The sequence below is a fragment of the Mustelus asterias genome, chromosome 2, assembly GCF_964213995.1.
Source record: "Mustelus asterias chromosome 2, sMusAst1.hap1.1, whole genome shotgun sequence".
NCBI lineage: Eukaryota > Metazoa > Chordata > Chondrichthyes > Carcharhiniformes > Triakidae > Mustelus > Mustelus asterias.
The window spans coordinates 78,606,560-78,630,355 of record NC_135802.1 but is presented as its reverse complement, the minus strand read 5'-3'; the positions used below and the strand labels follow the sequence as shown (position 1 = coordinate 78,630,355).

The 23,796-nt window shown below is 42.0% G+C and overlaps 1 protein-coding gene across 1 annotated transcript in view; it reads right to left on the bottom strand.

The window, feature by feature from the left end:
• The window catches only part of LOC144509177 (putative acyl-CoA dehydrogenase 6), a 64,773-nt gene that overhangs the window by 22,466 nt on the left and 18,511 nt on the right, over window positions 1-23,796 (bottom strand). Inside the window, exon 2 of the mRNA XM_078237613.1 lies at window positions 13,872-13,992. Coding sequence (XP_078093739.1) covers window positions 13,872-13,992 — 121 coding nt within the window. The remainder of the gene's footprint in view (window positions 1-13,871; window positions 13,993-23,796) is intronic.

Here is a 23,796-nt window from a genome sequence, read left to right as displayed (position 1 = left end):
GGGAGGGACAAAATTTAGGGGTTGATGACTTTCACTGTTACTTTAATGAAGGTGCAAGAGGGAGCAGATCTTCCTGTAAGAGGCTGCAGATGCCTATCACCACATGACATGAAAATACTGCTCTTGAGAGGTCAAGGACGCAGTCTGAAAACAGTGCATGGTTAGTGCCTTCTGAAACCTCAATCCCTCTTATGTGCTGATCCCATCAGAGTGTGTTATTGCTACCGCGAATATTGTTGGTCTTCCTCTTCTGATGTGCTGTGTAAAACACATTTAAGTTGCCTCCCATCCTGATCTTGTCAATTTGAAATACTGAAGGACTTGTGCGGATGCAGCTTTGTACAAGTACTCATTGCCAAACATGCCAGAGGGAATTGAGACACCAGCTGCAATAAGTTTTTATTCAGATAGACAACGCCGCTTAAACTTGCCTCCCTTTCCCTGATCTGTTTCTCAAACCCCAGGACAACCGCGCTGCTCAGGTTAACTTCGAAGCCAAATTAAAATTAATTTGAAAATAATTTATTTGCATGAATTAAGGCATTAACTGAGCCAACAGTACTCCGAAGCATCCAATTATTAAATCCCTAACTTCAGCTTGTACAGTTCTCACCAGCAACCAAACGTGCCTCTCTTAAAACCAGAAGTGGGTACGTTGGAGCTGGGTTGCACCCATGTCCAAAAACTCACAACTCACCAGTATCATACAACCAACACCCCCCACCCTCCCCCCCCCAAACGCTCTCAACCCACACATTCTGGACATTAGAATTCCTCGTTTCACTGTGTGCAACTTGATGTTAAGTCATTGAATTATGCAATCGTTTTTGTCATTTTTAAATAATGTTTTGGAAAAAAAAACTGAAGAAATAACATAGCTTTGGCTGATACATTTCTCATTTTCTGATTGAGCTGTACAGAAATAAATCTTGCATTTTATTTGTCAGGAAACTTGACCTGTCAAACACACATTGGGAATGATAGGGTAAAAGCTTATCAACAGTTTCTCTCTCCAGTTGTCACAATACCTGGAACTTGGCAGAACAAAATTCTAAATATTAAAAATTTCCTAATGTCTGTTCTGGGTTTTTGCAGGAATCAAAACACCACAAACTAAAATCTTAACCCCCAACAGTTCAAATGAGTTTCAAATTAATGACATTAGCATTTCTTCATTTTTAACAGGAGTTCCATCTCAATGTTATGGATTTAAGAAAAAGAATTGAATCACAATGGAAATATTCCCTCCCTTCCCAAAATATAGCATTGAAGATGTGGCATGGTGTCACAGAATGTTGGAAGAGAGTACACACTCACTGTGAGGCTCTACATCCCACATACCTGGCATCGCACAGGCACTGTAATTCAAATACCATATCACTCATTTGTGTGGTAGAACTCCTAGACTCTGACCTGCTCTTGTATAGTATATTGCTAGTCCAGTTAAGTTTCTGGTCAATAGTAACCCCCAGAATATTGATAGGGTTGGGGGGGGCGGAGAGATTTAGCAATGGGTAATGCCATTGAATCTCATGGGGTGAGGGTTAGATTTTCTCTTGACGGAGATGGTCATTGCCTGGCATTTGCTTAGTATGAATTTTACTTGTCACTTGTCAGCCTAAACCTGAATATTGTCCAGGCCTTGCTACATTTGGACATGGACTGTTTCAGTGTCTGAAGAGTCACGAATGGTGCTGAATGTGCAATCATCAGCAAACATCCTCACTTCTGACTCTATGATGGAAGGGATGTCATTTATGAAGCAGCTGAAAATGACTGACTTTAACAACCATCTTCCTTTCTGCCAGGTATGACTCCAACCTACGGAGGGTTTTCCCCGATTCCCAATGACTCCAGTTTTGCTGGGATTCCTTGATGCCTGTCAGTCAAATGAGGCCTCGATGTCAAGGGCAATCACTCTCACCTCAACTGGAGTCCAGTTCTTTGGCCCATGTTTGAACCAAGGTTTGAATGACATCAGGAGCTGAGTGGCTCTGGCAGAACCCTAACTGAGCATTAGTGAGCCAAGGTTATTGCTAAGCAAGTACCACTTGATCGCACTGTTAATGATCCCTTCCATCGCTCACTGATGATCGAGAGTAGACTGATGGGGCAGTAATTGGCTGGGTTGGATCTCATAGAATCATAGAATCCCTACAGTACAGAAAGAGGCCATTCGGCCCATCGAGTCTGCACCGACCACAATCCCACCGAGGCCCTACCCCTATATCCCTACATATTTTACCCACTAATCCCTCTAACCTACGCATCTCAGGACACTAAGGGGCAATTTTAGGCATGGCCAATCAACCTAACCCGCACATCTTTGGATCTGTCCTACTTTTTGTATGCAGGACATACCTGGGCAATTTTCCACATTACTGAATAAATGTTCATGTTGTAGCTGTACTCAGCAAGTTCCTGAGTACAAGTATTCAGTACTATTGCTGGAATACTATCAGGGTTCATAGGCTCGGAAATAAGGAGGGAAACAGCGATTTTCTTATTGATTTATAAATCTCTATTTTAATCTTTTATATCTTTGTTATTAATGTTAAGAGATTTACAGAAGCATAACATTTCTTATATAAATGGATAACCCCCCCCCCAACATAAGCCTTGTACAGCTTCGGGGCAATAGATGCAGGGAGTGCAAGATGGTGACACTGAGTGCCCAAAAAGGAAAGCATTCTATGCTGCATTACTGACACCCCTCACACTGATTACGACAAATTCCATTACAGTAGAGCAAAATCAGCCAGTGTTCAAACTTCTAACCACAGCTCTGTGGATATGTGGACATTGGGTGAGTATGGATTACATTCAGTTGTGAAGTTGACCACAGTCAAATATATCACAGAAATTCATTGTTTAGATCCACACATGGAGCATGATTTAGACAACATATGGGAAAACATCCAGAAACATAAACGAGGGAAAATGAAAAAAAAAGCAGAGAATGAAGCTAGAAGCAGGATGAAACACTGTATGAATAAGGATACAGAGGCCATCAAGTATTCCATTTGAATCCAATAATTATCTATACTGTTGAGACATAACAAGATAATAGAAAATAACAGACAGAACTGAATAATGGAGGTTATAAGGTTAGAGAAATATTCTGGAGATTTTCACTATTATCTTTGAAACTTCTAATAACTGTTATTTATATTAATGATTTGGATGAGAATATAGGACGCATGGTTAGTAAGTTTGCAGATGACAGCAAGATTGGTGGCATAGTGGACAGTGAAGAAGGTTATCTCCGATTGCAACAGGATCTTGATCAATTGGGCCAGTGGGCTGACGAATGGCAGATGGAGTTTAATTTAGATAAATGAGAAGTGATGCATTTTGGTAGATTGAACCAGGCAAGACTTACTCAGTTAATGGTAGGGCGTTGGAGAGAGTTACAGAACAAAGAGATCTAGGGGTACAGGTTCATAGCTCCTTAAAAGTGGAGTCACAGGTGGACAGAGTGATTTGAGTTATAAGGAGAGGCTTGATAGACTGGGACTTTTTTCTCTGGAGCGTAGGAAGCTGAGGGGTGATCTTATAGAGGTCTATAAAATAATGTGGAGTATAGATCAGCTAGATAGTCAATATCTTTTCCCAAAGGTAGGGGGATCTAAAACTAGAGGGCATAGGCTTAAGGTGAGAGGGGAGAGATACAAAAGGGTCTAGAGGGGCAGTTTTTTTCACACAGAGGGTGGTGAGTGTCTGGAACAAGCTGCCAGAGGTAGTAGTAGAGGCCGGTTCAATTTTGACTTCTAAAAAGCGTTTAGACAGTTAAATGGGTAAGATGGGTATACAGGGATATGGGCCAAATGTGGGCAATTGGGACTAGCTTAGCGGTTTAAAAAAAAAGGCAGCATGGACAAGTTGGGCCGAAGGGCCTGTTTCCATGCTGTAAACCTCTATGACTCTATGTTGGGTAGAGAAAATGATAGATGAAGCTATGTAATGTCTGGCAAAATACCAAGCTTGATAAACCAAAATGTCTTTTATCATTGCATGCTACTTTATTTTTTTTCATATTCATTCACAGGATGTGGACATCACTGGCTAGGACACCATTTATTCCCCACCCCTAATTACCCGTGAGAAGATGGTGGTGAGCTGCCTTTTTGAACTGTTGCAGTCCATGTGGTCTTGGTACACATACAGTCCTGTTAGGGAAGGATTTTCAGGCTTTTGACCCAGTGACAGTGAAGGAACAGTTATATATTTCCAAATCAGGATGGTAAGTGACATGAAGAGGAACCTCCAGGTGGTGGTGTTCCCAGGTATCTGTTGCCCTTGTCCTTCCAGATGGTAATAAAGTTTTTTAAAAAGTTTATTAATCACAAGTAGGCTTACATTCACACTGCAACGAAGTTACTGTGAAAATCTCTTAGTCGCCACACTCCGGCGCCTGTTCGGGTACACTGAGGGAGAATTTAGCATGGCCAATGCAGCTAACCTGTACATCTTTGGACTGTGGGAGGAAACCGGAGCACCCGGAGGAAACCCACGCAGACACAGGGAGAACGTGCGAACTTCACACAGACAGTGACCCAAGCCAGGAATTGAACCCAGGTTCCTGGAGCTGTGAGGCAGCAGTGCTAACCAGTGTGCCACCCCTGTGCGGTTATGACTGTAACACTATGTTTTCCACTCTCTCCTTTCCTTCTCTATGTACAGTATGCTTTGTCTGTATAGTGCGCAAGAAACAATACTTTTCACTGTATACTAATACCTGTGACAATAATAAATCAAATTAAACCAGTTTACCTTGTAGAAGGTACATGCGGCCGCCACTGTTCGGCAGCGGTAGAGGGAGTGAATGTTTGTGGATGGGACACCAATCAAGTGGGCTGCTTTGTCCTGGTTCATGTCAAGCTTCTTGAGTGTTGTTGGAGCTGCACTTATCCAGGCAAGTGGGGAGTATTCCATCACAGTCCTGCCTTGTGCCTTGTAGATGGTGGACAGGCATGGGGGCGTGGGGTTAGAAAGTGAGTTACCCGCCGCAGGATTCCTAGCCTTTGACCTGCTCTAGTAGCCACAGTATCTATCTATTTTTGTTTCAATGCGAGAAGTGTAGCAGGTAAGGCAGATGAACTTAGAGCTTGGATTAGTACTTGGAACTATGATGTTGTTGCCATTACAGAGACTTGGTTAAGGGAAGGACAGGATTGGCAGCTTAGCATTCCAGGATACAGATGTTTCAGGTGGGATAGAGGGGGATGTAAAAGGGGTGGTGGAGTTGCACTACTGGTTAAGGAGAATATCACAGCTGTACTGCGGGAGGACACCTTGGAGTGCTCATACAGTGAGGCAATATGGGCAAAGCTCAAGAATAGGAAGGGTGTAGTCACAATGTTGGGAGTTTACTATAGGCAGCCTAACAGTCAGCGTGAGATAGAGGAACAGATATGTAGGCAGATTTTGGCAAGGTGTAAAAGTAACAGGGTTGTTGTGGTGGGAGATTTTAACTTCCCCTATATTGAGTGGGACTCACTTAGTGCTAGGGGTGTGAATGGGGCAGAGTTTGTAAGGAGCAGCCAGGAGGGCTTCTTGAAACAGTATGTAGATAGTCCAACTAGGGAAGGGACCGTACTGGACCTGGTATTGGGGAATGAGCCTGGCCAAGTAGTTGGCGTTTCAGTAGGGGAGCAGCTCGGGAACAGTGACCACAATTCAGTAAGCTTTAAGGTACTGATGGATAAGGAAAAGTGTAGTTCTCAAGTTAAGGTGCTAAACTGGGGGAAGACTAATTACAACAATATTAGGCAGGAACTGAAGAATGTAGATTGGGGACAGATGTTCGAGGGCAAATCAACATCTGGCATGTGGGAGGCTTTCAAGTGTAAGTTGGTAGGGATTCAGGATCAGCACATTCCTGTAAGGATGAAGGATAAGTATGGCAAGTTTTGGGAACCTTGGATAACGAGAGATATTGTGAGCCTAGTCAAAGAGAAAAAGGAAGCATTTGTCAAGGCTAGGAGGCTGGGAACACACAAAGCAAGTGTGGAATACAAGGAAAGTAGAAAGAAACTTAAGCAAGGAGTAAGGAGGGCTAAAAGGGGTCACGAAAAAGCATTGGCTAGCAGGATTAAGGAAAATCCCAAGGCTTTTTATACATATAAAGAGCAAAAGGGTAGCCAGGGAAAGGATTGGCCCACTCAAGGACAGGGAAGGGAATCTATGCGTGGAGCCAGAGGAAATGGGCGCGGTATTAAATGAGTACTTTGCGTCAGTATTCACCAAAGAGAAGGACTTGGTGGATGATGAATCTGGGAAAGAGTGTGTAGATAGTTTGAATCATGTTGAGATCAAAAAGGAGGAGGTATTGGGGTTCTTGAGAAACAATAAGGTAGACAAGTCCCCAGGACCTGATGGGATATACCCCAAAATACTGAGAGGGCAAGGGAGGAAATTGCTGGGGTCTTGAGAGAAATCCTTGTATCCTCACTGGCTACAGGGGAGGTCCCACAGGATTGGAGAATAGCCAATGTTGTTCCTTTGTTTAAGAAGGGTTAGCAAGAATAATCCAGGTAATATCAGGCCGGTGAGCCATATGTCAGTGGTAGGGAAATTATTGGAGAGGATTCTTCGAGACAGGATTTACTCCCACGTAGAAATAAGTGAACGTATTTGCAAGAGGCAACATGGTTTTGTGAAGGGGAGGTCATGTCTCACTAACTTGATCGAGTTTTTCGAGGAAGTGACGAAGATGATTGATGAGGGTAGGGCAGTGGATGTTGTCTACTATGGACTTCAGTCAGGCCTTTGACAAGGTCCCTCATGGCAGACTGGTGCAGAAGGTGAAGTTGCATGGGATCAGAGGTGAGCTGGCAAGGTGGATACAGAACTGACTCGGTCATAGAAGAGAGGGTAGCAGTGGAAGGGTGGGTTTCTGAATGGAGGGCTGTGACAAGTGGCGTTCCTCAGGAATCAATGCTGGGACCTTTGCTGTTCATAATATATATATAAATGATTTGGAAGAAAATGTAACTGGTTTGATTAGTAAGTTTACGGATGACACAAAGGATGGTGGATTTGCGCATAGCGATGGGGACGATCAGAGGACACAGCAGGATATAGATCGATTGGAGGCTTGGGCAGAGAGATGGCAGATGGAGTTTAATCCGGACAAATGCATTATGCATTTTGGAAGGTCTAATAAAGATAGGAAATATACAGTAAATGGCAGAACCCTTTAGAGTATTGATAGGCAGAGGGATCTGGGTCTACAGGTACACAGGTCACTGAAAGTGGCAACGCAGGTGGAGAAGGTCGTCAAGAAGACATACGGCATGCTTGCCTTCATCGGCCGGGGCATTGAGTTTAAAAATTGGCAAGTCATGTTGCAGCTTTATAGAACCTTAGTTAAGCCGCACTTGGAATATAGTGTTCAATTTTGGTCGCCACTCTACCAGAAGGATGTAGAGGCTTTGGGACAGAAAAGATTTACCAGGATGTTGCCTGGCATGGAGGACACTAGCTATGAGGAGAGGGTGGAGAAACTTGGTTTGTTCTCACTGAAACGTTGGAGATTGAGGGACGACCTGATAGAAGTCTATAAGATTATGAGGGGCATGGACAGAGTGGATAGTCAGAAGCTTTTTCCCAGGGTGGAAGAGTCAATTACTAGGGGGCATAGGTTTAAGATGCGAGGGGCAAGGTTTAAGGGAGATGTACGAGGCAAGTTTTTTACACAGAGGATGGTGGATGCCTGGAACCCGCTGCCGGGGGAGGTAGTGGAAGCAGATACGAGAGTGAGTTTTAAGGGGCGTCTGGACAAATACATGAATAGGATGGGAATAGAGGGATATGGTCCCCGGAAGGGTAGGGGGTTTTAGTTCAGTCGGGCAGCATGGTCGGTGGTCTGCTGTAATTTTCTTTGTTCTTTGTTCTATTTGGCTTGTCCAGTTCAGTTTCTGGTCAATGGATGTTGATAGTTGGAAATTCAGTGATGGTAATGCCATTCAATGTCTTGGGGTGATGGCCAGATCTTCTCTTTTTGGAGAAAGTCACTGGCTCACACGTGTGGCAAGGATGTTATTTGCCATTTGCCAGTTCTCAGAATTAAAGAATTCTGAGTGAACAATATACTAACATAGAAGGTTCTAGGTTTCGTGTTACATTTTTGAGATCGTAACAGTTTGGTACTTAAGCTAAAATATTAATGTTTTTCATAACTAAATAAACTTGAATGTTTTCGCATTGATTTTTTCTTGAAGAAAAGAAAAAATCTAGCCAGTAGGTGAAAACATAAGCAAATAATATTGTTAAATTATCAGGAGTCTATGCAATTTGCAGATATTAAGGGAGCACCAACTACATTCCTCTCCCTGGCAACAGTCTGAGATTAAGCACATCTGTTCACAACCATGTTGTCACACTTAATCCTGAGATGAGCTTTCAATCTCATATTCGTGCCGTCAAGTTCACCTAATCCCAAATCTGTAGCACTGTCTGACTTTGCTCCTCTCTAATCTGTTGGTGATAACCTCATTCATCCCTTTTGTACCTCTAGATTCGATCATCCAACACACTCTGAACTGGACTCCCACATTCGACCCTCTGTAAACTTGAAGTCGTCCAAAACTCTGTTCTGGTGCCAATTTTGTCCCAGTCCTAGATCTAGCCACCAAAAAATACTTCAGAAAAGTTTTATTTTGCTGACAGTTTTCAGTTTGAGGACACCAGGCTAATTCTGGAGGGCTGACAACCCTCTGTGGTAGCCTTTAAACCAGTATTGTATATTGCAACTTGGTTAGAGCTCAGAGTCTGGCATAATATTACAAGTGTCCTTGGTGAAGTGTTTGTGAAAGTGGCCCCACTCCCGATAATCCATGGTAGTATATTTCTGCGTACAGTATGGGTTGTGTGTAATGATGAGCAAGGGGAACCTTTCCATTAGAAAATCGCCTATTATCCTTCTTTTAAACTCTCCTCTGCATCCTCAAATAAAATAAATGGATCCTTGCGTTCAAAATTTTGGCTAACAACCAAAAATTTGGAAATCAACACTTTTGCGACAAGACCTCAAAAACATAGCCAAAGAAAAATGTGGAATGAAAATAACAGCGGGCACAGAGTATTCCTAACAAGATTGACAATGGTTGTATTTCATGATAATACACATCCAATTAAAATAAATTTCTTGACTGTTAAGAGCAGATTAGAAATGTGTTCCTGGCATGAATGGGTGATCCAGTGAGATAATTCTCTACCTCGCCTTCGGACGACCTCTCCATTCCCATTTTGCTCCAGTGCCATCAGCACTGATACGTATTTTCCAGGGTGTACACACCATTGTCTTTTTCTGATGCAATTTGTTATGGTTCAGAGAAATACCCATAGTCCTAAAGATATTTAAATCCATTTTCATTGGTGACTGTAATCAACAAAAAGACTTAAAAATTTGTTTCGATAGTAAAACAATCAATTTCATTTGAATCTTTCTAAATGATACTTGGTTATGTTTAGCAATAACATAACCACTGCCACAGGATAGTGTATTATTCAGTGCCAGTTAAATAATTTATGTGCACACGCCTTTTAAGATAGTAAATAATTAAATGATGTCCATTCTCCAAGCTCAGATGCTTATTCTGCAGAGTTTTGTAACCTAATTTCTTTACTATTTTTACTTCCATGCCATTTTTACATTTCTAGTTTATGTAATCGATTTGCTTTGCACAAGTATAAACTCATCCCATTCTTTATTTTAACTTGAATCTTATTTTGATCATTACCTGCATCTTTCTAAACAGATAAATTTACAGCATAAGAGCAGCCATTCAGCCCATTACGTCTGTATCAGCCGAAAAAGAGTTAACCAGTCAAATCTCACCTTCCAGCTCTTGGTGAGTTACAGAATCTCAAGTGATCTTTTTAAGTGCTATGAAAGCTTCTGCCTCCACCAACATTTTAGGCAGTGTGTTCCAGACCCCCATTATCCTTTGGGTGAAAATACTTCTAAATCCCCTCTGACCTAGTCTCGTCCAATATGATCGTCAATGATTTGTGGCGAATCAGTTACATACATGTAGCATAAAAGCAAATTACTCCGAACGCCGGAATCTGAAACAAAATGCTGGAAAATCTCAGCAGGTCTGACGGCATCTGTGGAGAGAGAGAACAGAGCCAACGTTTCGAGACAGGATGACCCTTCGTCGGAGCTGAAGACAATAGAGGACAGGATGAGATTTGTACAGTAGTTGTGAGGTTTAAAATCACAAAACTATTTTCAAAAGGTTGTGAATTTGTTTTATTAATATTCCATATATTTTGTTTCATGCAGCAAATATGGTGACCTGAACAACACTGCTCTAACGTATATTCCTAGAAATGTGATTGCCCCTTTTTTGTTTAACCCATATGGCTTCATTTGGTGCACATCATCCCTTCTCACGAATGTGATTATTTCTTTAATAACTATTGCAACTCTGCTGCTTTTTTACCCCCCCCCCTTCACCTTTCTGAAAACGTTCTGACAAGGGATGTTAAACTGCCATACCTGATCCTCTTTAAGTCAGTAATAGGTACAGTAAGTTCTCACTTAAAGTTGTGGTTGCATTCCTGAAAAGCTGGAATTTAAGTAACAACTCTTAGATGAATCATGGATTCCCACAGAAATCAAAGCCGGAGTTAAGTTCTTTCAGGCATTTCTCACCCGGAAAAAATAATGCAGAAGTTGAAATACTGCACCATACAAGTGCGTACATAAAATAAATATTGTACAATACAATATATAATTTAGACTGCCAAAGTTGCATTTAGTGGCAGAAGTCAGTTGGTGCAGCCATCAGCTGAAGTGCCAGAACTACTTGCACCGACCACCTTTTGTCACTAGATGGAGGCCATGGGTTCAGCAACGGGTGAAGCCAGCAGCAAAGACAGGAGAGGAACCAGCAGCAAGAACAGACCCTGAAACCTAAGATAAGAGGGTGAGAGGCAATTCAGGGAGGCAAGGCAGGACCAGGGCCAAAGCCTGGCAGGCCAGAGAGCAAGAATGGAAGTCAAGTCATGGAGGCAGGGCAGGAAGCACCAAGGGTGGCAACAGGTGGGTGGGGAGAAGAGGGACTGAGGGAGAGAGCGGAAGTACTGGGGAATTTTCTTACTGTTATCTTGAGGCAGCAGGTTGGACAGGTAATTTACTTCCAAGCTATTGTCAATACTTTTCTGCAACACACGACTTTCCTTCGGCTTCTTCCCTTTACTCTATTGACCACAATCAACTTCCCCACCCTTTTACATCTTGGTGCTACACCTGACCAAAAGCTTAACTGGAACAGCCATATCAACAAGGTGGCTACAAGAGCAAGCCAGAGGTTTGGTATTGGCCAACTTTCTCCCATCAAGCAATACCACCAAAAGCTCAATGAAACATGAAAAATAGTCCACTTTCCCTTCTGCTTGTAGAACTTTGTTGTATGTAAACTGGCCATCATATTTACCTACAAAACACCAGTGACTGTTGAAGTAATTCATTGGTTGTAAAGGACTTTGCGACACCTTAGTTGGCATACTATATAAATGTTGTTGTTCTTCACTCTTCAACATGTGACTCACTCCTGATGTCTCAAAGCCTCCTTGAACCATTTAAAGGTTCAAGTTAGAAATGTGAAGTTGTAATAACACTCGAAGCTCAACATCATCCAGGGCACAGCAGTTCACTTAACTGAAACGCCTTCCATTGGGCTCAATATCTAACCCCATCACAGGCACAAAGTAGCTGCAGTACATAATGTACAGAATGTACTATGGCTCTAAGCTCTGCAATTCCCTCCCTTTCTCTGTTTTCCTTCTCCCCATTAAAGTAGCTCTTTAAAACTTCCACCATTTTTTTCATCTGCCTTAAGATCTTCATGTAGCTTTAAGTTTTATTTGATAAAGTTCCTGTGAACTGGTTTTGTGCATTTTACAATGTTAAAGACTGTATATAAATACAAGTTGTTGTTGGAGCAACACATCAAGGTTACTTTGACAATACTTCTCTTCTGTGCGACTTTCATCACCAAGGATGACAGCAGAATGTTGTGATTAGAACATCACTTCCAAGACGTGTTTAAGTTACACACCATCCTGATTTGATCACACATCGCATCTCCTTCATGGTTGCTAGGTCAATACCTTGGTATTCCTATTTGAGAGTGTTCCCATTGCTGTGGTTCAAGAGAGGCAACCATGATGCTCACAGAGCAAATAGGGAAAGGTAGCAAAATACCTCCCACAACCCAAGCACAAAATGTAAATTGCTTTGTAGTTAAATTCAGTTGCTTCTAATGAATGCTCAAAAGAATTTCTATAAAACATCACTACAGTAAGAAATTCAGGGAGGAAAGAAAGATGATGAGTAATATTTAATAGAGGAGATGGAAGTCTCACCCACTGGCTGGAGAGACAGCGAGAGCCCCACATTGCCACTTTTACACATGGACTGCCACATTAAGTGCCACTCAGGCACTTAACTGGACAGCAGTGGTCCTTTCCTGGGATCAAGGTCCCGTTTGTCGACAGCTGCTGGCTTCTTAATTGGCAGTGTCACAGGGGAGGCGGTGGCTGCTGCCAGTAGATCACTCACCCCAGGCATACTATCGTCACTGTATCCCAGGACACAGCTATACGATGATAGCAAGGGTGCCACAGGGTGAGGGAGCAGGGCAGAGGAGGTTCAGCAGCAAGTGCAAGGGGTTAGCTTTCAGCTGGCCCAGCCCTTTCTGCTGGGTCCCTTCATTTAGACCCCCACCGCAGCCCAGAAGCAATCATACATAGGTTTGCTTGTCATACTCTCCATATCCTTGGGGTTATCATTGACCAGAAACTCAACTGGACTCATTATACAAACACAGTAGCTACAAGAGCAGGTCAGAAGCTAGGGATACTGTGGCGAGTAACTCACCTCCTGACTCCCCAAAGCCTATCCACCATCCACAAGGCACAAGTCAGGAGTGTGATGGAATACTCCCCACTTGCCTGGATGAGTGCAGCTCCAACAACGTTCAAGAAGCTTGGCACCATCCAAGACAAAACAGCTCGCTTGATTGGCACCACATCTACAAACATTCAATCCCTCCACCACCGACGCTCTGCAGCAGCAGTGTGTACTATCTACAAGATGCACTGCAGCAATTCACCAAAAGTCCTTAGCCAGCACCTTCCAAACTCACGACCATTTCCATCTAGAAGGACAAGGGCAGGAGATAAATGGGAACACCACCACCTGCAAGTTCTCCTCCAAGTCACTCATCATCCTGACCTGAAACTATATCGCTGTTCCTTCGCAGTCGCTGGGTCAAAATCCTGGAATTCCCTCCCTAACGGCATTGTGGGTCAATCCACAGAACATGGACTGCAGCGATTCAAGAAGGCAGCTCACCACCACCTTCTCAAGGGCAACTAGGGATGGGCAATAAATGCTGGCCAGCCAGTGACGCCCATGTCCCACGAATGAATAAAAAAAAGCCCACCACCTGCCAGTGGATTAATAACAGTGGCAGGGATGGAGCCCTTAGTGGGTATTAATTGCCCACTTAAAGGTCTTAGTCAATGGCAGGGTGGAAAGTAGTCAACTAGCCTTCCCGCCATGGACTTTAATAGGGTGGAGACGGGAAGGTGACAGTGCCCCCACTGTCACCCTGCCACCTAGTTAAATGACCCCCTATCAGCAAACTCTAAACGCACCACAGGGAGGCCTTCCACCTGATATTCATGGTTTTACAAATAATGTGTGATGTATGCTTCAGGCTATATATCTCATTTGCTTTTATTGCCCTATTTCTAAAGAAATTCTAAGCTATTTATGATATTAAACCATTTTTAAACTGAAATAATATATAGTCCAGAATTATAATTATAAAATCATAAATGTGAGTTACCTATTGGCCTGTTAATACCCAGGAAGCCAGCTTCTCCAAGGATTTTGAAGATTCTATGGGCTGGGAATGTTCCTGCTTCTTCCCATTTATCAACAAAAGGAGTAATGTTCTTCTCAATGATCTGTTAAAATTAAAACCAAAAAGCTTTAATCAGCATCTCTCAACAAGGCTGAGTCAGTAAGATAAATATTGCTTCATTTAAATAGAACTTGCAAGGCCGACTTCACTTTCCTTGATGCATAATGGCATTTCCAACATTACATTGCAGGATCCACTGCTCTGTAGGTGCTCTTTGCGCCTGTAACCCATAAGGCAAACCTCACCTACCAATGAGTGAATTTAATTATATTTGTGGTGCTCCGAGAGTTTGGAATGTAATGTGATGGAAACATAGGAATCAGTGTCAGGGTTTTGAATACCAGTTGTTAGCGGAGAGTTACTGTTGGCCACTCAATCACTGCCATTTGTATTTTGTTAAATAGTTTGGAGCACACTGGCCATTAATCCATTGGCTTACAGAGACCAAAATAGTGAGCTTTAGCAATAAAGGGAAGGAGTACCACAAAGGAGAAAAAATTCACTAGGTATTTAACCAGTTTCCTATATCTGTGCCAAACCATCGTTGCCAGAGGTGTGCTCTGACACGAAAAGCTTTAGTGCAAATTTGAATCAAATCGGAGTGGGGGAAGGGGGGGGGGGGGGTTAGTTTAATGTGCACAAAACACTTGCTTCCCATATTATGAGGAGGATTCAACAATCAACAACATGGAGCTATGCATGTAAACCAGTGCAGCAACATTTTATGCTTCAGCCCCACAGCAAACTACCATATAGTCTGTTTGTTTCATTGGGCAATTTTCATATAATTTGAAGAGTCAGTACAGTTCAGTTATGAAGAGATGTTTAAATAATTACTTGAGAATTTTGTTTAAAATTATGTACTGTTTACAAAACCTGGCCAATCTGTAGGTACAAATCCGATATATAGTACACTTGGGTCCTTCTAAGATTCTCTGGCCTGAATACATTACATTGATTATGCTACAATGTTATTGTTGCAGCACTCCTTGTGTGTTAAAGCGATTAGCCTTCTAAAAGTGTTTAGTCTGATGTAGTTTTGGGTTGTAATTAGATTAGGCTTAAGCACCTTAAGCATTTGTGGAGGTCACAGTTTACACAGAAACCTCAGCTAGATATTTAGAAGTTGGAATTGTTTCAACAATCATTAAGAGGCTACCTTCCCCTTACCGGTAGCCATCGGCTGATTTAAAGTTCCATGACCTAAATTTCCAAAAGACTAAAGCATTCACCTTGGATTAGTTATGTAGCAGGTGAGAAATGTGGGGGGAAATATTTCACCTGCTCCCTCGCCTTTACTCTTTTCCATCAGAAGCGCTGGTAGCCATTATGTGCAAACAATAAGTTAATAATAGAAATAGGTCATCTGCTGTTGGAGGTCAGGAATGTTGTATTCCTAATGCCCAGCTTTACTAAGGCGACTGGGTTTAGGTGACAGGGATGAAAGGGTCACCTCACATAAGGTATGTTATCTCATCACAGTATGAGAGAAACATAGAAATGCAAAGAAAGAGGCTATTCAGCCCATCGTCCCTGCACCAGCCAAAGAGAAAAAAAACTAGTTGCTCATTTTAATTCCACTTTCCAACACCGAGTCCATAGCCTTGCGGGTTACAGCACTTCAGGTTAGGTCCAGGTATCTTTTAAATGCGTTGTTTGTTTCTGCCTCAACCACCAATTCAGGCAGTAAATTCCAGACACCTACCACCCTCTATGTCCCTTATAATTCTTCTCCCAATCACCTTAAATCTATGTCCCCTGGTAATTGACCCCTGAGTTAGGGCAAACCGATCTTTCCCATCTATTCTATCTAAGCCCTTCATAATTTTGAACACCTCAATTAAGTAACCCTCAGCCATCTTTGTTCAAATGAAAAAAACCTTAACCTATCCAATCTTCCCTCATAGTTGCAATTTTCAAGCCCTGGAAATATTCTTGTAAAACCCCTCTGTACTCTCTCCAGAGCAATAATGTCCTTCCTGTAATATGATGACCAGAACTGTACATAAAATTCCAGTTGTGGCCTAACCAGTGTTTTATACAGTTCCAATAATACATCCCTGCTTTTGTGTTCAATACCTAGTCCAATAAGGAATATATTCCAATGCTTTATTTACCGCATTATCCACCTGTCCTGCCACCTTCAAGGACGTGTGAATATGCACTACAATGTCTTTCACTTACTCTCTTCTCAGTATTCTGCGGTGTACTGTGTATTCCCTAGATTTACCCTCCCCAAATGCATTACCTCACACTTCGCCAAACTGAATTCCATTTGCTACTTCTATGCCCACTCAACCAAACCAACTTTTCTGACCAGTCTGTCATTTAGGATCTTGTCAAATGCCTTACTAAAATCCATGTAGACAACATCCAGTGCACAACACTCATCAATTCTCCTTGTTATTTCCTCAAAACAAAAAATTGATTAAGTTATTAAGACATAGGGTGGAATTCTCCCAATAAATTTTTAAGTGTTGGCCCCTGCAGGAAATTAGGTGAGATTCCCATTGGGAGGGTTGGAGCATTTCAGTTTGCAATTCATAGAATTCCTACAGTACAGAGGGAGGCCATTGGCCCATCGAGTCTGTACCGACCACAATCCCACTCAGGCCTTATTCCCGTAATCCCACATTTACCCTGCTAATTCCCTGACACTAGGGTCAATTTAGCATGGCCAATCCACCTAACCCGCACATCTTTGGACTGTGGGAGGAAACCGGAGCACCCGGAGGAAACCCAGGCAGACATGGGGAGAAAGTGCAAACTCCAAACAGACAGTGACCCAAGGCCAGAATTGAACCTGGGACCCTGGCGCTGTGAAACAGCAGTGCTAACCACTATGCCACCATGCCGCCCAAAGTCAACCACACTTAGAAATGTTTTTGGAGCCTGGGGAGATTCTCACTGAATTCTCCCACGCTTAGAACTCTTGGAATGGGTTCCTAAACACAACAGCCAGACTGCTTCTCAGAGATTGGAGTGCCCTTTTAAAGCGTGCCCCAATATCAAAGTTAAAGTGAAGGATCCCCATCCTGACATTGCGACTCCCTCCCGCAGACATGGGGAACACACCCAAACCTTGATGCCAGTGGGGCAACCCCCACCCATCACTCAATAGAAAATAAGGCACATTCAAATACAGGCATGAATTTGGAATCAGCATACTTGCTTACATGTTCTTACAGTAATGGGACATAGTTCTAAACCAAAAAGAATAAGCTTTAAATTACCATTATTTGAATTTCACCAGTTCTTTGCCTTCATTAATGAGGGTAGCCTTACTGCCACACCGATCTATTTTTACCTTATATCAGTCATATTGTTAATGTGGAACACATTATCCATTGACAAGCTTGTCAAGACTGATCCATTAAACAGAACAGTCATCTAAAACCTATATATCCATTTAGTGTGACCTAAAAAGCTTTCCAAGCTAATTAATTTAACCTTGAGTACGAGCAAGGTATTCTTTTTGAAACCGATGCTAGCGCCTGCTGATTTTTAAACAACAAAGTATTTGTACAATTACATTGTGGCATTGTAGTAGCTCAAAGAATGTCAAAATTCATTAAATGTGAAGCACTTTTTCTTGTTACCGCTTTAGAGCTCCTCATGTACTGAAGGGCACCTCAAAGCACATTACACAGCTGAGAGAAACAATGCACAATGAGTTACAAGGAGGAAGGGATTATTGAAAAGTTGTGGGTGGAGGGTGCTTGGGGTGCAGTGCTGAAGGTATTGATAAAGAGAATATGTGAAGACTTAATCATATTAAAACCACTCACTGAAAATCATGCCTTCATCTTAATACTGAAGATATTTTAAATTATCTTGCGTAAATGTTATTCTTTAAAATAAGTACAATTTTAGAAAGAAACCCCATTAGGGATATTGTGCTTTCAGTTCAAAGCCCTATCATCAGAGAGCAAGGCTTAACAGGGGAATAATACAATTGAGAACCAGGCTGAATATGGAAGGTTCAAAGTGGAAGTGAGAAAACAAATTAGAGAAGAGAAGGTATGGAAAGAGACTGGAAGCCAATATAAATTAGGCATATAAATAGTAAAAGAGTGGCAAAAATGTGGAGCTAATTAGGGATCTAAAATGAAACTTATATGTGGAGGCAGAGTGTATGCGTATTAAATAAACACTTTGCATCAGTCGTTACCAAAGAAGACAATGTTTCCCAAGTCACAGTGAAAGACGACACAGAGACAGACACTAGATGGGTTAAAAATTGCTAAAAGGAAGTATTAGATAGGATGGCTGGACTTTAAGTTGAGAAGTCACCAGAAACAGATTAGATGCAATTGAGGATACTGAGAGAAGGGTGAAAATTGCAGTGATGCATCCTCCTTAGATAGGGGAATGGGAGGTAGCTTCAAAATCAATAGTTTTAGTGCGACTGTCATTTTGTAATCTAAATCTATATATTATTTACCATTATAAACTTAAAATAGACAGGTCATTTCAAGAACTAAATCAGTTACTGTACTATTGGAAACCAGCCAATAGATGTATTAGTAAGACTGGTAATGTAACTTGCAACACAAAAATTTATAACCTGTATAATTATAATACTTGATTTTAAGAATATAATTATTAAAAGTCAAGAGAATTGTAAAGTGCTGCCTTCCCAGATAGGCTGAAAAGATAACATGAACTTTTAGACCTTTTGTTAACATTAACTGAAGAAACAAATAGACCTTTGTTCAAAATATCCCAATGAGAAATGACTGACAGTTACGTTAACCAGTCATTGCAGTTTAGCTCAGTTGGCTGGACAGCTGGTTAGTGATGCAGAGCGATACCAACAGCGCAGGTTCAACTCCCGTACAAGCTGAGGTTATCCAACCTTCTCAACCTTGCCCGAGGTGTGGTGACCCTCAAGTTAAAATCACCACCAGACAGTTCTCCCCATCAAAGGAAAGAGCAGCCTATGGTCATCTGGGACTATGGCGACTTTACCTAATTATTCAACACTTAATGCATATTTCTTATCTTGAGTCAGCCTAAGAGAAGTCATTGTCTTAAGGTGAAGACAATAGCCAGAGTTTTCTGGCCATTCTCGCCAGCGGGATCTTTCGGTCCCACAAATGGCAAACTCCGCTGCGTGTTTCCCAGCAGTAGGGAGGTGCATCGAACAGGAAACCTAATGGACAGCAGCAGGATCAGACTGCCTTCACCACCGCAAACCACACCACAGGGGAGGTGGGGCCGGGGTGGGAGAAATCACAGAAAATCCTGCCCAATGTGAGTAATTAGCTAAAAACCAATCGACTAGCTCTCATTTCATTATTGGAAAATTATAGACCTAATGGCCATTTCCAACAACATAACTAAGGTGGGTTTACAACATCTTTGAGGTATAACCTAAAGGTCTCAAGAAGCCATCTTGGGTTAGCCTGTTACCCACATTCTGAGAGCCTTCACTTCATTCACTGATCAAAGTGTGGTGAGAAATCTGTTCAATTGTTAAAGTTAAGTTTTCTCCTCTTACTGCTAATTACTGTTACTTGACACTTTGCTTTTTATCTTTCTGACTTGTTACCTTTTTAATGGTTAATAAACTTTCTGAATTCACCATTTAAAGCAATCGTTTTTGCCACGTGGTTGAGTCTGTAGAACCTGGTGTGACTTACAATCGGGGAGTTATTGCAAACAAGTGAACTTTATAAATCTTAAAGAGTGATGGCAGCTGGAGAATTGCAAGTGTTACCATAAGAATAAAGCCAGCAATATCAGAATTAAATCCTGGAATAAAAGGAACAGTTGTAGTTGTAGTTAGTGACAAGAAACATAGTAGTAGTATTTCCTGAAATATATTCAGAAGAGCTTTTTATGTCAAAATGTAGAAGATCCAACAAGGGATGGAGCAGTGCTGGATCTAATTCTTGGGAATGAAGCTGGACAGGTGTTCAAAGTGGCAGTGGGGGAAGCATTTTAATGATAGTGACCACAACACAGCATGATTTAAGTTTGTTATGGAAAAGGAAAAAGATGGTCTGCCAAATGGTTTTGGATTGGGGGAAAGGCCAAAGGGCCTGACCAAAGTAGACCGAGAACAGCTTCTTGTGGGAAAATCTACAGCAGAGCAGTGGAGGGCATTCAAAAAGGAAATGGAGAGAGTAAAGGTCCAACATATTCCCTTTAGGGTGAAATGTAGGAGCCAAAAACCCAGGGAACCCTGGATGTCTTAGGAATATTCAAGAAATAAAAGAGAGGCTTTAGCAGGTACAAAGGGAGCTATCGGCGGAGGCCTTAGTGGAGTATAGAAAGTAGAGGGGAGGACTCAAGAAAGCAATTAGGAGAACAAAGAGTGGGCAGGAGAAGGGGAGAAAGATAACCAGGGCCCATTTGGGGATCACTGGGGCAATCTGTGCACGGAGCCAGAGGACATTGGTTGGGTGTTAAATGAGTACTTCACATCTGTCTTCACATGGAAGGAGGAGGATATAAGTATAGAATTTGTGAAGAGGAACTGAGAGATTATTGAACAGTTTGACATAAGGATTGAGAAGGTATTGGAAGTTTTGGCTTTCCACTTCCACTTTGAACCTTCCATATTCAGCTTGGTTCTCAATTGTATTATTCCCCTGTTATAATCAGAGATTATTGAACAGTTTGACATAGGGATTGAGAAGGTATTGGAAGTTTTGGTAAGGTTAAAAATGGAGAAATCCCCAGATCCGGAGTTGTATCCCAGGCTGCTGTGAGAGGCAAGGGAAAATTACAGGGGCGTTGACCCAAATTTTGGCCATCCAGGATGTGCCAGAGGATTGGAGGACAGCTAACGTGGATCCACTTTTCAAGGAGGATAGTAGAGATAAACCATGGAATATCACACCAGTTAATCACACATTAGTGATAGGGAAACTATTGGAGAAAAATTTGAAGGAGAAAATTAATCTCCACTTGGGGAGGCACGGTTTGATCAGGGATATTCAGCATGGCTTTGTCAGAGGGAAGTCACACCTAACAAATTTGATTGAATTTTTCGAGGAGGTGATCAGGTGTGTAGATGAGAGCAGTGCAGTCAATGTAGTTTATATGGATTTCAGCAAAGGCTTTGACAAGGTCCCACATGACAGTTTGATAAAGAAGCTAAAAGCGCATGAGATCCAAAACTGGCTCAGTGGTAGGAATGATGTGGAGATGCCGGCGTTGGACTGGGGTAAACATAGTAAGAAGTCTCACAACACCAGGTTAAAGTCCAACAGGTTTATTTGGTAGCACAAACCATCAGCTTTCAGAGCTCTGCCCCTTCATCAGGTGAGTGGGAGTTCTGTTCACAGAACTCTTTATATGTCTTTATTGTGTCTTTATATGCCGCCTGTTTGTGAACAGAACTCCCTCACCAGATGAAGAGGCAGTGCTCCGAAAGCTAGTGGCTTGTGCTACCAAATAAACCTGTTGGACTTTAACCTGGTGTTGTGAGACTTCTTTCAGTGGTAGGAGACAGATGGTGGTGGTAGAAGGCTGTTTGTGTGACTGGAGGCCAGTGTCAGGTGGCATACCACAGGGATCAGTGCTGGGTCCCTTATTATTCATGATATGTATAAAAACAATATAGATGAGAATGTTGGGGGGGGATTATAAGTACTTTTGTAGATGACACAAAGATTAGCAGGCTGGTTAATAGTGAGGAAGAAGGTCTTAGGCTGCAGAAAGATATAGACGGGTTGGTCCCTGGGCAGATCAGTGGCAGATAGAATTTAATTCGGAAAAGTGAGAGGTGATGCACCTTCGAAGGAGTAACAAACCAAGGGAGCACTCAATGAATGACAGAACACTAGGAAGCTGAGAGGAACATAGGGATCTTAGAGTGCTTGTCCACAGATCCCTGAAAGTGACTCGTAGGTTAATATGGTAGGCATATGGGACAGTTGCCTTTATCAATTGTGGTGCAGATTATAAGAGGAGGGAGGTTATGTTGGAGCTGTACAAAGCTTTGTTTAGGACAGAGTTAGAGTTGTGTGTGCAGTTCTGGTCACCTCACTGTAGAGGGTGCAGAGGAGATTCATCAGGATGTTGCCTGGATGGAGCATTTGACCTATGAAGAGAGGCTGGATATGCTCGGGTTGTTTTCTTCAGAGCATTGAAGGCTGAGGGGGAACCTGATTGAGATATACAAGATTATGAGGGGTATGGACAGGGTGGATAGGAAGCAGCTGTTCCCCTTAGTTGAAGGGTCAAAAACGAGGGGGCATAATTTTAAGATGAGATGCAGGAGATTTAGAGGGGATTTGAGGAAAAAATATTTCACTGAGGGTGGTGGGAGTCTGGGAAGGGTAGTAGAGGTGGGAAGCCTCACTACCTTTAAAAAGTATGCGGATGAGTTGAAATGTCATAATGTTTGAGGTTTTGGGCCAAGTGCGAGAAAGTGGGATTAGTGTAGATTTTGTGTAGCTTTACTGTAGCTTTGTCGGTGTAGACTTGATGGGCCAAAGGGCCTCTGCTTTATATTAACTGCCAGATGTGCTTCATGCTACTACTGTCCCTTTTGTTTCAATGAGCTATAACTTTGCTGACAGGTCTGCAATGTGGCACTTTATCAAATGCCTTTTAAAAGTCCATGTACACGACACGGGAAGGTGATGGTGCAGTGGTACTGTTACTGGACTAGTAATCCAGAGACCAAGGATAATTCTTTGGAGACCAGGGTTCAAATCCCATCAAGGCAGATGATGGACTCCGAATTCAATAAAAATCTGGAATTAAAAATCTAACGATGACCTTGAAACGATTGTCAATTGTCATGAAAACGCGTCTGGTTTACTAATGTACTTTAGGGAAGGAAATCTGCCATCCTTACCTGGTCTAGCTTACATGTGACTCCAGACCTACAGCAATGTGGTTGACTCTTACATGGCTCTGAAATGCCTAGCAAGCCACTCAGTTCAAGGGTAATTAGGGATGGACAAAGAATGCTGACTTAGCCGGCAATATCCACATGCCATGAATAAAAAAAAACAACTGCATTAACCTCAATTCTTAACATTTTCTTAATTAATCCACGTTTCCAAATGACTGCTTATTTTATCTCAAATTATCACTTCTAAAAGCTTTTCGTGACTAAATTGACTGTAGTTACAGACCTGAAGCATTAACTCAGTTTCTCTCCTCATAGATGCTGCTAGGCCGACTAAGTATTTCCAGCATTTTCTGTTTTATTTCAGATTTTCAGCGCCTACAATATTTTGCTTTTGCATTGTTGGAGTAAGGTTTTTTTGTAAACTGTTCAAACAGCACAGAAATACTGGATGCAGCCATGGAACTCTAGCCTCTGATTCAGAAGGCTACAAGTTCAAGTCCAATTCCAACGCCCAAGTACAAAAAGCAAGGCTGACACTTCAGTGCAATACTAAGGGAGACATTGTCTGCTTTCAGATGAAACATTAAACTGAGGGCTCACCTGCACTCCCAGTTGATGTAAAAGATCCCTAAGGCGCTATTTTGAAGAGGAGCAGCGACATTATCCCCATTGTCCTGGACAATATTCATCCTCCACTCAAATCACAAAAACAAATTAACTTGTCAATATCACAATTCGGGAGCATGCTGTATAGAATTAGCTGAGCTATTTCCTAAATGACAACATCCTTCAAAAATACTTTATTAGCAGTAAAGTGATTTGGGATGTTCCACAATTGTGAAAGGCGCTATATAAATGCAAGTCCTTTTTTTCCACTTTCTAGTATGTTTAATTGCAGCAGCTCGATCATTTACATTTTGCATTGATTCTTTTCCTCACCATGTACAAATGACAAAAAAAACAGGATAGAGCATTTTTGGTTGATGTAATCGTCACCGAAGCAGGTATTCATAAACTACTTAGTCTCAC